This window comes from Gopherus evgoodei, chromosome 4 (genome assembly GCF_007399415.2).
Source record: "Gopherus evgoodei ecotype Sinaloan lineage chromosome 4, rGopEvg1_v1.p, whole genome shotgun sequence".
NCBI classification, from domain to species: Eukaryota; Metazoa; Chordata; order Testudines; family Testudinidae; genus Gopherus; species Gopherus evgoodei.
Window position 1 is genome coordinate 33323027 of NC_044325.1, and position 17940 is coordinate 33340966.

At 46.3% G+C, this 17940-nt stretch overlaps 1 protein-coding gene across 1 annotated transcript in view; it reads left to right on the forward strand.

Moving 5' to 3' along the window:
• The first annotated feature begins 2557 nt into the window (after positions 1 to 2557).
• Positions 2558 to 17940, forward strand: part of RPS6KA5 (ribosomal protein S6 kinase A5) — a 161013-nt gene continuing 145630 nt past the window's right edge. The window contains 1 exon segment of the mRNA XM_030558925.1: positions 2558 to 2828. Coding sequence (XP_030414785.1) covers positions 2756 to 2828 — 73 coding nt within the window. The 5' untranslated portion in view covers positions 2558 to 2755.

Sequence of the window (17940 nt, forward strand, 5' to 3'; positions counted from 1 at the left end):
CCCCAGGGCTCCCATGGCTATTTAAAAGGTCCAGGGCGGGGTAGAAGCTGGGGAGCCCCGGGCCCTTTAAATAGCCCCCAAAGCCCTGGGATAGCAGGGAGCTTGGGGGCTATTTAAAGGGCTGGGGCTCCAGCTGCCTCTGCTGCACCCCCTGTCCTGCCCACACCAGCCCCGCTCCCTCTGCCTGCAGCCAGCTCTGCACCCCATGCCCACAGCCAGCCCGTCAAACTCCCTGCCCTGTCTCCAGTCAATCCCTGCCACACACCCCTGCGGCCCTGCCCAAAGCCTGCCAGCCCCCCACACACTGCTGCCTGCACCAGCCCTGCACACCCTGCTGTCTCCAGCCAAACCCTGCTGCACCCCCCTGCCTGAAGCCAACCAGTCTCACACTCCTCTGTCTCTACCCTGCCAACCCCTGCTGCATCCCCCTGCGGCCCTGCCTGAAGCCAGCCCGCCCCACACACCCCCTATCTCCAACCAGCCCCGCACCCCTTGCCCTGCCTGCAGCCAGACCCTACCTCCAGTCAACCCCTGCCCTGCCTCCAACCGGCCCCATGTCCACTGCTGCCCTGCAGTTCCAGGGCAGTAACTCTGCACACATGCTTCAATGAGGGGGGCAGGGAGCAGCTGGGACCCACACATGTGCACACCCCCAGGGAGTAGCAGGGACCCACACATATGAAACAGCAGTCATTAATAACCAATCAACAGCATATATGATGCAATGTACATAATATATAATTTTATTATTTATATAGTTATGGAAAGTAAATAATACACGAAAGGCTTTTTTTTCCATTTTTTTTTATTAAGTCATCCCTGCCAGGGCCCCACCGAAAATGTTCAAATTGGGCCCCGCATTTCCTAAAGCTGGCCCTGCTGGTACCATACAGGAGTGCCTACTCTAGCTGCATCCTAGAAGCTGCATTCCCCAATCCTATGTACATCTCCGCTATTTTCAGTGGAAGGAGCAGCATCTGCTTCAACTGACCTGCCAAAGATCTGGGAGAAGCAGTTTCAATTCATATGCTGTTTGGATTGGCTTATCTCCTGACTTCTGTGCTCTTCAGGAAAGCCAAATGAGGTGAAGTGGCATGTGTGTCACTTCTAAGCATACGTGCAATGTGCATTTGCTACCACAGCGGTTAGATCATTAGCTTCCACAGCCTGGGCTGGGCACAGATGGGGAGCCGGACATGAATGCTGATCCATGCCTCCCATATGTGCCACTACCTGTTGTCTCCAGTCACCATACTGCTCATGTGGCAAACTGTATACTGGGAGCTTGAAGGCTCTTTGCCACAGTATATGCACCTAAATAAATAGATATGGGCTGTGGAGAGAGGATGCACTGCATGCTGAGGGACTTGGCTTTGCTGTGGGTTGTGTTATCAGGATCAAGTTAGAGCACTGGGTTGTGCTGCATCGCTGGACTGGAGCTAGGATATCTAACACCTGATGTTGTTGCAGGATGTGTCACTGGGACTGATACAGTATGTTGCATATTGGAACTTCCCTTTTGCTGCAGGTCATGCTGCTGGGACTGAGTGGTCTCCTTAAAATTCACCTCTGCTAGAGAGCGCACAAAACACTTGCTTTTGAAAGGCTAGTCAGCTGGTGGGCTGTGACCACTGTTTATTACACTTACCGTTATCCTTAACTGTTACCAGCTGTTTCTCCAACCTCCTCGTTGCACCCAGCTTTTGGCTCTCGTTATGTAGATATTAAGGTCGCTGGGATATTGGGACGGGGCCCACCGTTTTGTTGCAGATGCACAGAAGTTACCTCGAGGGGTCCTCACTCCCTGAGGGGTAATGCTACTGAGTAGCTAGCGCACGGTGCTGTGCTCCGGGCACCCACTTCAATCCTTCCGTCTCGTTCTGTCTCTCTGAGCCGGGAACTTCTTCCCACTCAGCAACAAGGGGCGGGGCGACCCCTTCCCTTCTTTCTGCCGCTTCCCACATTAGGGGGTTGGCGGACCCGATGGCGCTAAGACCCATCAGCGCTTTTCGGGGATAGGCGAGTAAGGGACGCCGGGGGGGGGGTAACATCTTCCCTTCCCCGGCTACCGCGCCCCTTTTTCCCAGAATTATGTGAGGTCCGAGCCGGAGGGAACACTCCTCCCTCTCTCAGTCTAGAATGACTAGCAGTCCCAAGGAGCCAGTCAGCGTCGTCCCTTCATCTCCTGGCGACCTAGCACCCGCCCACTTCAGGAGGCGGGAGGGAATGTTTACAAATAAAACGGCGGGTGGGCGGGGAAAAGGCAGAAGGGAAGGGGGAGGAGCAAGCGATTAGCGCAACCTGTGAACCAATAGGGCAGTGCGCCACTCGGTGGCTAGGGGGTGCGGATCGAATGTCTAACGCTCTCTGACCAACCGTCTCCCGATGTGAGGGCGCGCGCGCCAATGAGCTCTCAGCTCTCCACCGTTCCTCTTTGAGGTCTGGAGAAATGAGGGGCGGGGTGATAGTGAGTAGAGTCTCCTCTTCCTCGTATAGCCTTCCCCCCACCCCGCCGCCGTGGCTGGGTCCCCATCCCACTGCTGTTGGGTAGGGAGGGGAGCCGGAGCGAGGGGGGAGCTACAGGGACTGGATTTGGGGGAGGCGGAATTTTAATGTTGTTTTCTTTTTGTTTAATGTTATGGCTTTTAACCCGCAAATACGTCTGTGAACAATAAAATCCTGCCAAACACGGTGACCCCACACGCACACCCCAGGCGGGAGGCAGAGGGGCGGGGGATGGCGAGCCTGTGAGAAAATGGAGGGACCCTCCGGCTCTGCAGAGGAAGGGGAGCTGCCCCTCCTCACTGTCAAGCACGAGCTGAAGAACGGTGAGTGACCGCACAGCGCCCGGGGGCGGAGAGGGGCTGACGGCCAGGCGGGAGTGCGGGTGCCTTGTAAGGGCCGAGGTGGGCGGGGGTGAGCCGTGGATGAGGCCGGTGGAAGCGGAGTGAGGAGAGGGCACGGGTGTCAGAGAACGGTTACGAGGGCAACGCGAGGTTGGGATGGGGGTCGTGGCGTGCGGGGGGTAGCAGGGCTGGGGACGTTAGCGTGGGGCAGGGTGAGCTGGGGTAAATGGAGCGGTAGGGTAGGGAGAGAAATGGGGACATCGGGCGAGAGGTGCGATGGGGGAGACGGAGGCTGAGCGGAGAAGGGAGTATGGAGGGCAGAGACACCGCGAAGACAGGTGGAAAGGGGAGCGCGGGGTGGCGGCTCCAAGAAGAGGCCAGAGAGAAGGGAGTTGGTGACTGGAGAGAAGCGCTGACCATGGACGGTGAGCGGGGAAGAGAAGGGAGATTCGAGGGAGCTGTGGTGCTTGGGAAAGAACTGGGAAAAAAGAAGGCGAAACGGCCTGGCATGGGGAGGTGAAACAGGGAAAGGGGCCTTTTAAAAAAATATGTATATATATCAGTATTGAGTTTTTGTGATCTATAATTTTCCCTAACGTGTAGTGTCTGAAGGGCATAAATGGCTGGAGACTGCCTGTTGCCTACCATAAATTCACCATATCTTCCCATGTGTGGACTTGAGTTCTAGTTCTTGTATGTATATTTTAAAAGGTGTTTTTTAAGAAGTAATGGTCCAAAACATTGCAGCTTACTATAGTATTCACCAGTTTCCCTTCCGCCTACTCAAAATTCCATGCTTTCTTTTTCTAAAAAATCATTGAGTGTCCTTAGCTGTGGCAAGTGCAGCTTTTTTTGGTGTGCTGTTAGATGTTCTGACTTTTCTGCCTTGGTCTTCAAACCTCCTCACAATTAGGTAGCTGTTTGAAAATGCTGCATGGAAATATTTGCACAAACAAAACATACTGTATAATGTTAAAAAACAGTAGGAATGCTGTTGTAAGTTGTAGTTTTATGGATGATTTTGGTATCTTGTTTTTGACGTGGTCTTCAAGTAACTTGAATGCTACAGGAAGTTTTGGGCTTATTTTAAGTTTACAAAATGCATGCACGGTATTTTAAAACAATCCATGTCCTGTGGCCTATGCCAACCAGAAAAACAACAGCCCTCTGTCCTTTCCCCTTCAGCCCCAAAATAAAGTAAAATTAGCTGCACCACAAAACAGTAACATGGTACTTCTGTTAAGAAAAAGGGAGAGAGAGATCTTAACCTACAAGACAAAGGCCATGTCTACATCTAAAATTTTGCAGCGCTGGTTGTTACAGCTGTATTAGTACAGCTGTATAAGGCCAGCGCTGCAGAGTGGCCACACTTACAGCAACCAGCGCTGCAAGTGGTGTTAGATGTGGCCACACTGCAGCGCTGTTGGGCGGCTTCAAGGGGGGTTCCGGGACCGAGAGAGCAAACCGGGAAAGGAAACCAGCTTCGCCGCGGTTTGCTCTCTCGGTCCCGGAGCCAGCCAGCAAACCGCAGGGAAGGAGACCTGCTTGCTCGGGGTTCCGGGACCGAGAGAGCAAACCGGGAACGCCGCGGTTTGCTCTCTCGGTCCCGGAGCCAGCCAGCAAACCGCGGGGAAGGAGACCTGCTTGCTCGGGGTTCCGGGACCGAGAGAGCAAACCGGGAACGCCGCGGTTTGCTCTCTCGGTCCCGGAGCCAGCCAGCAAACCGCAGGGAAGGAGACCTGCTTGCTCGGGGTTCCGGGACCGAGAGAGCAAACCGCGGCGAAGCTGGTTTCCTTTCCCGGTTTGCTCTCTCGGTCCCGGAACCCCGAGCAAGCAGGTCTCCTTCCCCGCGGTTTGCTGGCTGGCTCCGGGACCGAGAGAGCAAACTGCGGCGTTCCCGGTTTGCTCTCTCGGTCCCGGAACCCCGAGCAAGCAGGTCTCCTTCCCTGCGGTTTGCTGGCTGGCTCCGGGACCGAGAGGGCAAACCGGGAAAGGAAACCAGCTTGATTACCAGAGGCTTCCTCCTTCCACGGAGGTCAAGAAAAGCGCTGGTGAGTGTCTACATTGCATTACCAGCGCTGGATCACCAGCGCTGGATCCTCTACACCCGAGACAAAACGGGAGTACGGCCAGCGCTGCAAAGAGGGAGTTGCAGCGCTGGTGATGCCCTGCAGATGTGGACACTCTCAAAGTTGCAGCGCTGTAACTCCCTCACCAGCGCTGCAACTTTCTGATGTAGACAAGCCCAAAGTGTAACAGATTCAGTCTTTAGACCACTTGTGGAAATTCAATAGTTAAGGACACACCACTGAGAGAGTGCAGATTCCCACCCGCAGACATTCAGATCTATGGACTGTGTACAAAAGCTCACCAGTTGACCTTAACTGTCACTGCAGCACAGAGAGAGAATTTTTTACAGCTAGATCCATACCACCTTATATAGGGGTTGCAGTTTTATTCTATCTTTTTTTTTTTTTTTTTTTTGAGTGTAGATACAGAACAAATTCATCTTCAATTTTGAGATAAGGTGGTGTGTGAGGTCATGTGGTAAGAGTAAACCCAATACTACTTTATTTTATAGTTTTCAGACTGCTTTACAACACTAAAAAAATAAGACTGTATCTGATCAACACAGTTGTACAAAGATGGTATAGGGAATAAAGAAATGTTTTGAAATGTGAGAGTGTGGTTTCTTTAGCATCACCCTTGAATTTGGTCAACCTTTACTTTAAACTCTTTCTAGCCCTGAAAAGCCCACATATATATTTTTAACAGAAGGCTTTTATATAAACTTCTTTTTAGTGTCTTCAGTATAATGGAATTCAGTTGCGTGCTGCTTTTTCCGTGTGTGTATATATTTTTGAGTTTTACTCCGTACCAAATATCCAGAGTTTTACTACCTTTCATATGCTTTCTGGAAGAATTCAGGCTACTTTTGGAAATATTTGGAGTGCATGGGTGGGGGAAGAACTACATCTTATCTGCCTGGATTTAAGTGTCAACAATGTAATCACTATTCAGGGCACAGATTCAAAGACCCTACCTCTGAATTTACAATCTAGATGAGGCATGGAAAGAGGAGACACATTGGAAGAACTAAAGAAGGGAATTGCTCTGATTTTTCTGTTTAAAAAAATGTTAATCCCTTGATCTTACTACTTTTTGTGGATGGCTTTCTTGGGTGTCTTTGTTCCTTGCCACCCCTCCCAGTTATTTTTTTGAGTTTGCTGTCTGTGTGGTTCACTGAATGAGTTCCTAACTATACACTGAAAGTATCAGTAAGCAGAGGAAAAAGAGAGGGCAGTCTCAACAGCATTTTTTAAAAATCATACTATGATTACTAAAATAGGAGTTGCTTTGAAAAGGGCGTGATTTCTTATTTACACATTTTGGAAGACGCTGCTTGGATCTTTGTAAGGGTGTTTTGGTAATTGTGTTTCTATTGTCAAAAGCACTATACCACATTCAGCGAACAGAGTGTTGTATTTAAATTGAGCAAGATACTGGCGGACATATGCTCATACTTGAGTTTATTTTTTCTGTTATCATAAGAACCTCAGATGGGATTGCTCTAAAAAATAGACACTGTTTACAGTATATGCTTGTTTACCTAATTTGTCAGATAAGAAAATGGTGAAATTACTGTTCAGGCTGAGAGTACATATCAGTAATTTAGAGTGAAGTACATTATGGGGGCTGTTATAGTTATTTCTCTAAAAATAAATTAAGGAAATACACTATTAAGGTGTATAAACAGTGTTAAATCTATCTTGTAGTAACCCCTTACGGTGCTCATATGATTATTGACTATACCTTAACATGTTTACATTTTCTTTCACGTTTAACCTTAACTCTGAAGTTATAATGCTTGTTTATGGGATAATTACAAGGACCTTAAAAGAATGGCTCAGGTGTGGGAATCTTCCTCATACCCGCTGCAGTGAAGACAGACGCAAATAATTCATATTGCTTCTCCTCAATGGCCTTTATCTTCCTTGAGTGCTCCTTTAACACCTCAATTATCCAGTGGTCCCACTTATTATGTGGCAGGCTTCCTGCTTCTTATGTCCTTAAAATTATTTTTGCTGTTAGTTTTTGAGTATTTCAATAGTTGCTCTTCAAATTCTTTTTTGACTTGCCTAATTATACTTTTACACTTGACTTGCCAAAGTTTATGCTCTTTTCTATACTCCTCAGTAGAATATGACTTCCAGTTTTTAAAGGATGTCTTTTTTTGCCTGTAACCACTTCTTTTACTTTATTATTTAGTCAGGGTGGCACTCTTTTTGGTCCTGTGACTATGTTTTTTTAATTTGGGGTGTACAATCAATTTGAACCTCTATTACAGTGTTTTTAAAGAGCTTCCAGGCACCTTTCAGGCATTTCACTTTTGTGACTATATCTTTTAATTTTTGTTTTAACTAGCTTCCTCATTTTTGTGTGGTTCCCCTTTTTTGGAGTTTAATGCTACTGTGATGGCCTTCTTTGGTGTTCCTCTCCATAGGATGTTAAATTTAATAATATTATTGTAGCTATTACCTAGCAGTTCAGATATATTCACCTCATAGAGCAGACCCGGTTTTCCACTTCGGGCTAAATCAAGAGTTGCCTCTCCCCTTGTGTATTTCAGGACTGGCTGCTCTAAGGAGCAGTCATGTTAGGGTGTATAGAAACTTTATCTCTGCATCTTGTCCTGAGGTGACAAGTACCCAGTCTATGTGGGGATAGTTGAAATCTCCCATTATTACTGAGGTTTGTGTTGTTTAGTTTCTAATCTCAGAGCATTTCACAGTCACCATCAACATCCTGGTTAGGTGGTGGGTAGTATGGCCATATTCACTGGTATGATATGGTAGCTTTGTTCTGCCCTGGAGCAGCACTAAGCAGTCAGAACATACTAATTGGTTGGGCTAGTTTTACAACTGCTTTGAATCACCAAAACAATCATAGTATACACCTCAGTTTTCCCTTCATCCTGTGCTTCATGTTCCCCTCAGTAGTTCCCTCCCATCTCTTGAATAGGTCTGCCACAGCTGGTAGAGCAGTAGACTGGGATTCTGCAAGGAGTGTTTTAAATCAGTTTTCCTAAATGCTTTGTTTCTTTTGGCAAATAATGTTATCATTTTTTTAAAAAAGAAGTTGTTTTTTAATCACTTTAAACACCCACGGTCACAAGCTCCTGATGGAAAAGAATAGAGGTGCCAAAGCCGGGCGTATTGGGTTAACACCATTGAGAAACAGAGTGCTGCAGCTTAGAGATCTGGTCTAAGAGTGGTTGGACTGCAGGGCTCCACCCAGACAGAGGGTACGTCTACACTACGGGATTATTCCGATTTTACATAAACTGGTTTTGTAAAACAGATTGTATAAAGTCAAGTGCACGCGGCCATACTAGGCACATTAATTTGGTGGTGTGCGTCTATGGTCCAAGGCTAGCGTCGATTTCTGGAGCGTTGCACTGTGGGTAGCTATCCTGTAGCTATCCCATAGTTCCCGCAGTCTCCCCCGCCGATTGGAATTCTGGGTTGAGACCCCAATGCATGATGGTGCAATGTCGCGGGTGATTCTGGGTAAATGTCGTCACTCATTCCTTCCTCCGTGAAAACAGCAGACAACCGTTTCACGCCCTTTTTGCCTGGGTGAACTGTGCAGATTCCATAACATGGCAAGCATGGACCCTGTTCAGATCAATACTGCAATTGTGGACGTTGTAAACACCTCGCGCATTCTCGTGCAGTCTATGCTGAACCGGGACCTGCAAAGCCAGGCGAGGAGGAGGAGGCGGCTACGGCAGCGCAGTGACAAGAGTGATGAGGACATGGACATGGAATTCTCTCAAACCGTGGGCCCCTGCGCTTTGGAGATCCTGCTGGTAATGGGGCAGGTTCTAGCCATTGAACGCTGATTTTGGGCCCGGGAAACAAGCACAGACTGGTGAGACCGCATAGTTTTGCAGATGTGGGACGATTCCCAGTGGCTGTGAAACTTTTGCATGTGTAAGAGCACTTTCATGGAACTTTGTGACTTGCTTTGCCCTGCCCTGCCCTGAAACGCCAGAATACCAAGATGAGAGCAGCCCTCACAGTTGAGAAGCGAGTGGCAATAGCCCTCTGGAAGCTTGCAACCCCAGACAGTTACCGGTCAGTTAGGAATCAATTTGGAGTGGGCAAATCTACTATGGAGACTGCTGTGTTGCAAGTAGCCAAAGCAATCATTAAGCTGTTGCTGCAAAAGGTTGTGACTCTGGGAAATGTGCAGGTCATAGTGGATGGCTTTGCTGCAATGGGATTCCCTAACTGTGGGGGGGCGATAGGGATATGGGTTCCATCTATCTTGGCACCGGAGCACCAGGGCACCCAGTACGTAAACCGCAAGGGGTACTTTTCCATGGTGCTGCAAGCACTGGTGGATCACAAGGGACGTTTCACCAACATCCACGTGGGATGGCCAGGAAGGGTTCATGACGCTCGCGTCTTCAGGAACACTACTGTGTTTCAATGGCTGCAGCACGGGAATTACTTCCCAGACCAGAAACTAACAGTTGGGGATGTTGAAATGCCTGTAGTTATCCTGGGTGACCCAGCCTACCCCTTGATGCCATGACTCATGAAGCCATACACAGGCAGCCTGGACAGTGGTCAGGAGCTGTTCAACTACAAAGCCTTCCCCCACGCGTTCTTACACGTCTGGGTGAGGAAGATATAAAACATTGTGAGTGGTGAGGGTGGTTACACAGGGGCTGCAGCGGCACTCTGTGACCCTGCTGCTGTTCCTGAAACTCCACCAGATGTCGGAGGATATCAGTTTGATCACGCAGCAGCTCCAGCGTTGCATCCCGCCACCGCATGTCTTCCTGCCGCCATCTCTCATCTCGAGCATCCCTCCTATCCTCACGTTGGTCCCTCCTGTCCTCATGTTCTCTGGCATCTTTCCTGTAACTTGATACCACGTCCTTCCACTCATTCAGATGAGCTCTTTCATTGCGGGTCACTTCCATGATTTCCGAGAACATTTCGTCTCGCATCTTCTTTTTCCTCTGCCTTATCTGAGATAGCCTTCAGGATGGAGTAGGGAGACTTGAAGAATGTGCAGCTGCATGAGGGGGGAAAGAAGGGAGAGAAGTATTTAAAAAGATACATTTTACAGAACAATGATTATACTCTTTCACAGTGAACAACACTCTTCACCTTACATAGCACATGTGATTTCACTACAAGATCGCATTTTGCATCTTAATATTGAGTGCCTGCGGCTCTGGTGTTACAGATCTCACAGACGCAGGCCCGGGCATCAGAATTCAGCTTGCATGCGGCCATGGTAAGCCATTGTCTTTCGGCTTCTGCAGCCCTCATATACACAGTGACCTCCTTTCCCAAATACCAAGCAAATCCCGTTCAGTGCTGCTTCTTTTTTATTAACATGCAGCAGCAGAAGCCACCCCCGCCTCCAATTCTGTGGGATGATCGCGTTACGCCTTCCCCCACCGCATGGCTGGTATCATGGAAGATCATTGCTAATCACCGCCCTACCCTCCACCCCCCCAACCACCGTGTGGCTGTAGCAGGGAAGATCCCTGATAGCCAAACGCGAAAAAGCTCAGCGCTCTTCCCCTCCCTCCGCTTGGCTACATGCAAGGAAGGATTTCTTTTAAGCAACAGGCAAACAGCCCAGTGGGAATGGCCATCTCTGTCCCCTTACTTAAATTCCTGAATTTCAACCAGGTTACCATGAACGATATCACTCTCCTGAGGATAACACAGCGAGATAAAGAATGGATGTTTCTTGAATGCCAGCAGTCACCGGGACCATACGCAGCTATGCTTTGTCATGCAATGATACCCGATTACTTGCTACATACATGCATGGCGTGGTCAAATGTCCTACCGTGGTGGACAGAATAAGACTGCCTTGCCCAGAAACCTTCTGCAAAGGCTTTTGGAGTACCTCCAGGAGCGCTTCATGTAGATGTCCCTGGAGGATTTCCGCTCCATCCCCAGACATGTTAACAAACTTTTCCAATAAGTGTACAGGCCGCGAATGCATCCCAAGTCCTCAGGGCAAATCAATCATTAAGAAACGCTTGCTTTTAAACCATGTTTTATATTTACAAAGGTATACTCACCAGAGGTCGCTTCCATGGCTTCACTGTCTGGGCTAGTGGCTTGGGAGGGCTGTGAGGGTAATTCCATCTGGGTGAGAAAAAGCTCCTCGCTGTTGGGGCTAACGGAGTGCTGTGTGCTCTCTGCAAGCTCGTCCTCCTCTTCCTCCTCCTCATCTTCCCCATCCACAGAATCCTCAGCCATGGCTGAGATTACCATCCCCACCTCGGAATCCACAGACAGGGGTGGGGTAGTGGTGACGGACCCCCGTAAAATTGCATGCAGCTCAGCGTAGAAGCGGCATGTTTTCGGCCCTGCCCCGGACCTTCCGTTTGCTTCTTTGGTTTTCTGGTAGGCTTGTCTGAGCTCCTTAACTTTCACTCTGCACTGCACTGAGTCCCTGGTGTGGCCTTTCTCCATCCTAGCCTTGGAAATTTTTTCAAATATTTTTTCATTTCGTCTTTTGGAACAGGGTTCTGTTAGCACAGAATCCTCTCCCCAAATAGCGATCAGATCCAATGCCTCCTGTGTGGTCCATGCTGGAGCTCTTTTTCAATTCTCAGGAGACTGCATTGTTAACTGTGCTGATGAGCTCTGCGTGGTCACCTGTGCTGGTGAGCTCTCCACGCTGGCCAAACAGGAAATGAAATTCAAAAGTTCGCGGGGCTTTTCCTGTCTCCCTGGCCAGTGAATCAGAGTTGAGATTGCTGTCGAGAGCGGTCACAATGGTGCACTGTGGGATACTGCCCGGAGGGCAATACAGTTGATTTGCGGCCACACTATCCCTAATCTGATATGGTAATACCGATTTTAGCGCTACTCCTCTCGTCGGGGAGGGGTACAGAAGCCGGTTTAAAGAGCCCTTTATATCGATATAAAGGACCTTGTTGTGTGGACGGGTACAGCGTTAAATTGGTTTAACGCTGCTAAAATCGGTTTAAACGCGTAGTGTAGAGGTGGAGGAAGCCAGAGGTGGAGGAAGCCAGGCCTATCATTGTGAGAGATTCCCTTGAGAGTGACAAAAGGGGTCTAATTTGCAGCTTACCCTTTAACTGTGCCAGTCTTAAATTAAAAAAAAAAAATGTTCAAATGAAGCCTACTCGGAAGATATTACAAAAGTTTAGAGGTATTGAATTAAAAAAAAAAATGTTGTCCAGAATGCCTCAATCCCCGCTTAAGCCTTTCTTTTCCACCCCACACCGATATTGTGTCAGCCTTTGGGCTAAGGAATGCTAGATATGGATCTCTTCAGGACCAGTTAGTATAACTTGAATTAGCTGAAAAAGTTATGAAAGAACTTAGTATTCCCTGCCATCTTTCTGTCATTCTTATAACTACTTGTAATAGAGTTTTGAAGTTCGCCAACTTCTGAACCCTTAGTGCAGTGGACTGCCTTCTCTTCTGGAGACTATAAGTGTTTTAAAGGAGATCAAACTTTTAACTTGAACTAGTTAGCAGTGTCTCTTTCAACAATGTTTTGTAGTCACAGTGATTCTCATGAACTAATGCTGAAATGAAGACTTTCAATTTGAATGAGAAATAGAAAGGGAAAAGGTTGATAAAAATTCATTCTCAAAATAAAATGAAAAGTAGGGATGACAGTAGAATTGAAAAAAAAAATTAGATTAGTGCCTTAGAAGGAATAAAGCATTGCTATACTTTTCATATCTAATTAAACCATAATGACTAGCAAACATCCAAATGCAGAAAATCTTTATCATAGGGTTTGCCGGTTTTTTTACAGTTCTAAAATAGATACAATTTTATAGCTTAACCCAGCATGGCTTGCAAATTTGAGAAATGTAGATAAAGGTACCATACTGTTGACTTGCTCGTAATGTGCTTATTTGCCGTATCAGCCCAGGATTGGCTTCAAAACTACATAGTAGTTATGTTTGAGTGCCTTCTGGGAGTTACAGAATGCCTTCATTTCCCACTGAAGTTAATAGGAGTTGAGGGTGCTCAGCTCCTCACAAGGGGCTAGATTTGATCACCTCACCATATGGACTGGAGAGTATAGTGTGTCCTGATTTACACCCCTCCTTGCTCCATCCGAGAGCTGTAAACCACCTGTGGCACAGTCCCCAGACCTTCAGGAGGGAGCTCGGTAGGGTTGGAAACCATGTAGGGAATGGGAGAAAGAGTAGTAAATGGGTAGGTCAGGCGGGAAATGGAAAGCCTATGAATAGCTGGTACAGGGTTGGGGATGCACATTGTTCTACCACTCTCAAACTGGTCTTGCAGCGAGTACTTGGGGAAATGCTGAGGTAGCTCCTGAGTAGACCCATGTTGCTAGCTTGGGTGGCCTTTTCCCTTTGTGGATGCTGAAAGATTTGCAAGGTTTAGGTCTAGTTTCACAGCCTATCTTTCCCTTCCAAAATGGAATGATTTGGAAGAAACTCAAGTAAGGAGATTCTTCTGGTATTTCTGCTGTAGCCTGTTCCTGCAGCCAAGATAAGACCCTTGAACATGTTGAAGGATTTCAGTGGTCTCCTATAAATCATCTCTTCTTAAATATTTAATTACCTATCTGAAAAAATTGTGTACAAGTAGTATTTAATTAGCGGGAAGGACAAGTGCTTTGGTTGACTTCAGCTTCCCATTTCTTAAAAGACAGACAGAAAATACCATGTCCCAGCACAAGGCTTTGTGCAATTCTTTATGCACTCAGTGCCTGTTTCCCTGGTTGTTACTGCAGCAAATGAGAGGTCCAAGTAGATCCCAATAAAGTCTGCTACTAAGGAGAAGGGCTTTAAATGACTAGATCTGTTTGCCAGAAAAGCCTTTTCCATAGTGAGCCTCCAAATGAGGATATCCAACTGTGAGGCATTGCTTGCAAAATATTCTTTTGTTAATTGGGACTCTGTCTTAGAATTCTCATCCAAACTGCCAGAAGACTATAGAGACCAGTTTGACATTTTGTCTCAAAAGGTCATCTCGTCAAAAAAGACATCCCTTCAGGCAGTCACTGATAAAGTGGATACAACTTCTTGCTTGGTGGCAAATGCCATAGTAATGTGACAGTCTGTGGCTGCAATCCTCAAGCATTTATTAAGAATTAACAGACCATGTTTGAGGATGCCTTTGAAGGACTTAAGCTGTTCCTTTCCCTCCCTCCCCCCCGCAAAGTCTCCCCCTCCACAAGAAACAAAACCCTAATGGGTGAGGTCTCTTAAAGATTCCACAGCCATACTCTGCTCTTTAGGAACATATGTGCTACCTCCTAAATGGCATCAGTATAAACTTCAGCTAGCCTAGACAATCTTTGTACTAGCACTAACAAGATGACATGTCTAGGAGGAAAGGGAAACCCTTCAAATACAGGCAGTCTGCATCAACAACTGGAGCTTCTGCCCACCAAGGTTCAGCTTCTACCAAGCAAACCATTTAACAATCAGGGTGAGAGCGCTGTACCATGTTTATCTTCTGTTCTGGAACCTTGACTAGCTTTTGGAAGTTTGGTATTTCTTTTTCTTTGTATCTGGAAAGCAATAGCAATGGACCAGTGGCTTCTCAAAGCATTGAAGACAGGATATTCTATCCAATTCCTTTCACACCTTTCCTAGTCTCTCTTTATAGGCGCCCTCCCATGAGACTGTGTAGCTTTCACAAATGCAGTTTGTTAGATCAAGGAGCGGTATGGGAAGTTCCTCCACACCAAAGGCAAAATCTTTTCTATTCTCGTTACTTCCTCATCCCTGGGAAAAAAAGACGGTATGTGATTCATCTTGGACTTAAGAAAGCGGAATGCCTTCATAAAGAAGGCGAAGCTTGGGATGAATCCTTTTGCTCCGTTATCCCTGCTTTGAACCATGGAGATTGGTATATTGCCCTCAATTTATAGGATGCATATTTCCATGTGGTGATCTGTCCAAGCCCCAGGAAGCATTTAAAATTCATGATAAAAAATACTCATTTATCAGTACATTGTGTTTCCATTCAATCTCTCATCTTTCCCCCAGAGTGTTCACAAAATGTATGGCAGTGATGGTGGGCTGTCTCAGAAAGACAGGCATACAGTTTCCCCTTATCTAGATGACTTGCTTCTCTGGGACCTGGACTTCTGACTTGCATCTCAGAACTTGTAGCAGATCCAGTCTCTGTTCAACAGTCTAGCTCTAAAAAGTTCTTGTCCAAAGGATCCAGTCAGTTGGAGTGGTTCTCAACTCCAGTTCCATGATGGCACAACTAACTTGAGACCACCTTCTGCCCATCAAATACATACCTGAGGATCTGAAGAATGATCCCAGGACCACAATGAGGCACATAGTATTATGCATGTGTGTATCAGCATGCCAGACTTCACCTCATGAATGTAGACCTGGCTTAGCTCAGTTTACAAACCAACCAACCATCATCTGATCATGCTGATTTATGTGAATGCTGTCATCCCCTGATTAGTGAATGGAGCTAGACAATGGATGTTCCATTCTCCTCTCCACAGCCATCTCTGACTTTGGTTATAGATATATCCGTGATTGTCTGGGGTGCCCACTTGAGGCACTTTCAGTCTCTATACCTTTGATTGTCAGAGGAGTCATCTCTCCACATAAACATACTGGAGTTAAACGCACTTTCACTGGGTTTAAATCTTCCTGAAGTCCATCAAACTATGTCAGGAGGGGGTCCAATTGCGGAATGTCTGTATGTGCAACAGAATCACCCTGAAAACTTTTCATCTCCCTGGAGCAAAGAGTACATTAGTGGACTGGTTAAGCAGGAATTTCGCATTCCAGCCTGAATGGTGTCAGAAGGACACTGTAAGGTGCTGACTTGTCCCATACCTCTGAAGAATCCAGAGTCACACCCAGAGCCTCTTTCCAGGCAGGCTTATTTTTTAGACATAAGCAAAACTCAAAAACAATTACTCAGCTTATCCTGGACTACAGGTTTCAGGGGATTTCCCACTTTTCATTTCTCAGTACTGGTATGTGAATCTTCAAGAGCTGTTCATCCAGCCACCAATAACTCTCCTGTACCAGAAGGTCTCCTGACACAGAACCAGGAACAATTCTTTGATCACAGTCCTCACACTCCGCATCTAACAGCATGGCTCATCAGTGGCTGAACCCGATTGAAAGAGCTTATTCTGAACTTTCTTATAGTATCTTGATATCCAGCAGAAAGGAGTCTACAGGATGCACTTTCCTTGCCAGGCAGAAGAGGTTTTCAGTTTGTGCATTATCCTATTAATCATCTCTTAGTACAATTCACATTCAAGATATTCTGTGATGCTTATTGCAGCTCAAACAATCAAATCTTTTGATTTGTACAGTTAAATTCACTTCACTGTTATATCTGCCATACATCCACCTACCGAGGCTCTTCAGTGTTCTCTTACACTACAACCTGCAGTTTTCTTAAAGCTCTTATCAGAACTTTATTTACTTATTAAGAGCCAAATTCCTCCTTGAGATCTGAATGTTGTCCTTTATTGTTTGACAGATCCTCCCTTTGAGTTAATGGCTTCATGTTCTTTGCCTACATGTTGTATAAGACTGTCTTCTTGATGGCGATCACTTCTGTTAAAAGTGTATTAGAGCTTCAAGCTTTAATGATCGACCCACTCTACACCATTTTTACAAGGCCAGTGTATCTTTAAGACCTCCCCCTAAGTTTATGTCCAAAGCGTTTAGGATTTTCATTTGAATCAAACAGTGCATCTGTGTTTATTTTTCCCCAGAACTCATTCTTACAAAGATGAGCAGAAACTTCATGCCTACATGGTAGAAGGGCTTAGTCCTTTTACATTTGTAGAATTAAGTTTTAGATCTTGACCCAAACGCTTTATAGCATTTGCAAAGGAGTTAAATAACAGTCACTTCAGCTCAACAAATGTCAACCTGGATTATTGCATATATTTGGATTTTCTATTAAATGGTCAGTTTAGGCCCTTTGACTATAACACCACCACATTCAACCAGAGCACAAGTGAGTACCTGAGTCAGAAATATGCAGAGCAGCTGAATGGTTTTCAGTGCATGCTGTCATTCAGGCATTTTGGGCTGACACAGACTGAGACTGGAGGACAGCTCTTCCAATGTTTTGCTAGACTCTGAAGCCCTACTGTCATCAGTGAATTCCTTGGAAATCACCTGTAATGGGATGGATATGTGCACGAGCATTCCAAAGAAAAAAAAATTACTTGTGTATCTTTAGAATAACTCTTTCCCCACTCTGGCATGTTGAGGCAGAAGGTGGGGCCCTGCAAGGATTCTAGAAGTTAATACTGGCCGTTCCAGGCTAGTATTAAACTCCCAAGGTCACAGCTTCTGTCTGACCTTGGATGGGTAGATGCTGCCATCACCCAAATGCAAAATCTGTTGGACCCCAGGAAGGCGCACTTGGGAATTCCTTCCTGTGGGGTACCCTCAAGCCCTTTCACCCTTCCTCCTCTCCCCCAGGGAAGAGCTGAGAAAGAAAAGCAAAGAAATCAGGTGTTGCCACCAGCTAACTAAAAAACATGTGCACAAACCCCTTAAAGACACACAAACCTAAATCCTGTTCTTAAAAAAAGTAAATTTTATTAAAATCTATAAGAAAGAAAATACATCTGAAAACTCAGACTATTGTTAGATTTTTTTTTAAAAGAGCAATTCCAAAAATTAAGCACCCAAAATAGTTTTCTGGGGATTCAGCTTAAAGGTTACAAGCAACAAAAGCATCTGAGGTTGGCACAGAGGAGTCCACAAGTCAAAATAAACCTAATCGCATCTTCCTACATGTTTTCTGGTTTACTTACGTATCTGGGTTAAAATGAGGCATTTTAGATATGATCTGATGATTTCCATACCTGACAAAAAGCTTTTTACAGCATAGTCTCAGCCCTGTCTCTGCTCTGTCCTCTCTCTCCAGAGAACAATAACAACAGACAAAGGGAAAGTTTTTTTCACCTATTTTAAAAAGTTCTAGCCCTCCCATTGGCTTTTTTGGTCAGGTGCCCACTCCTTTCCTTTTGTCTATGGACTTGCTAACCCTTTACAGGTAAAGCAAGT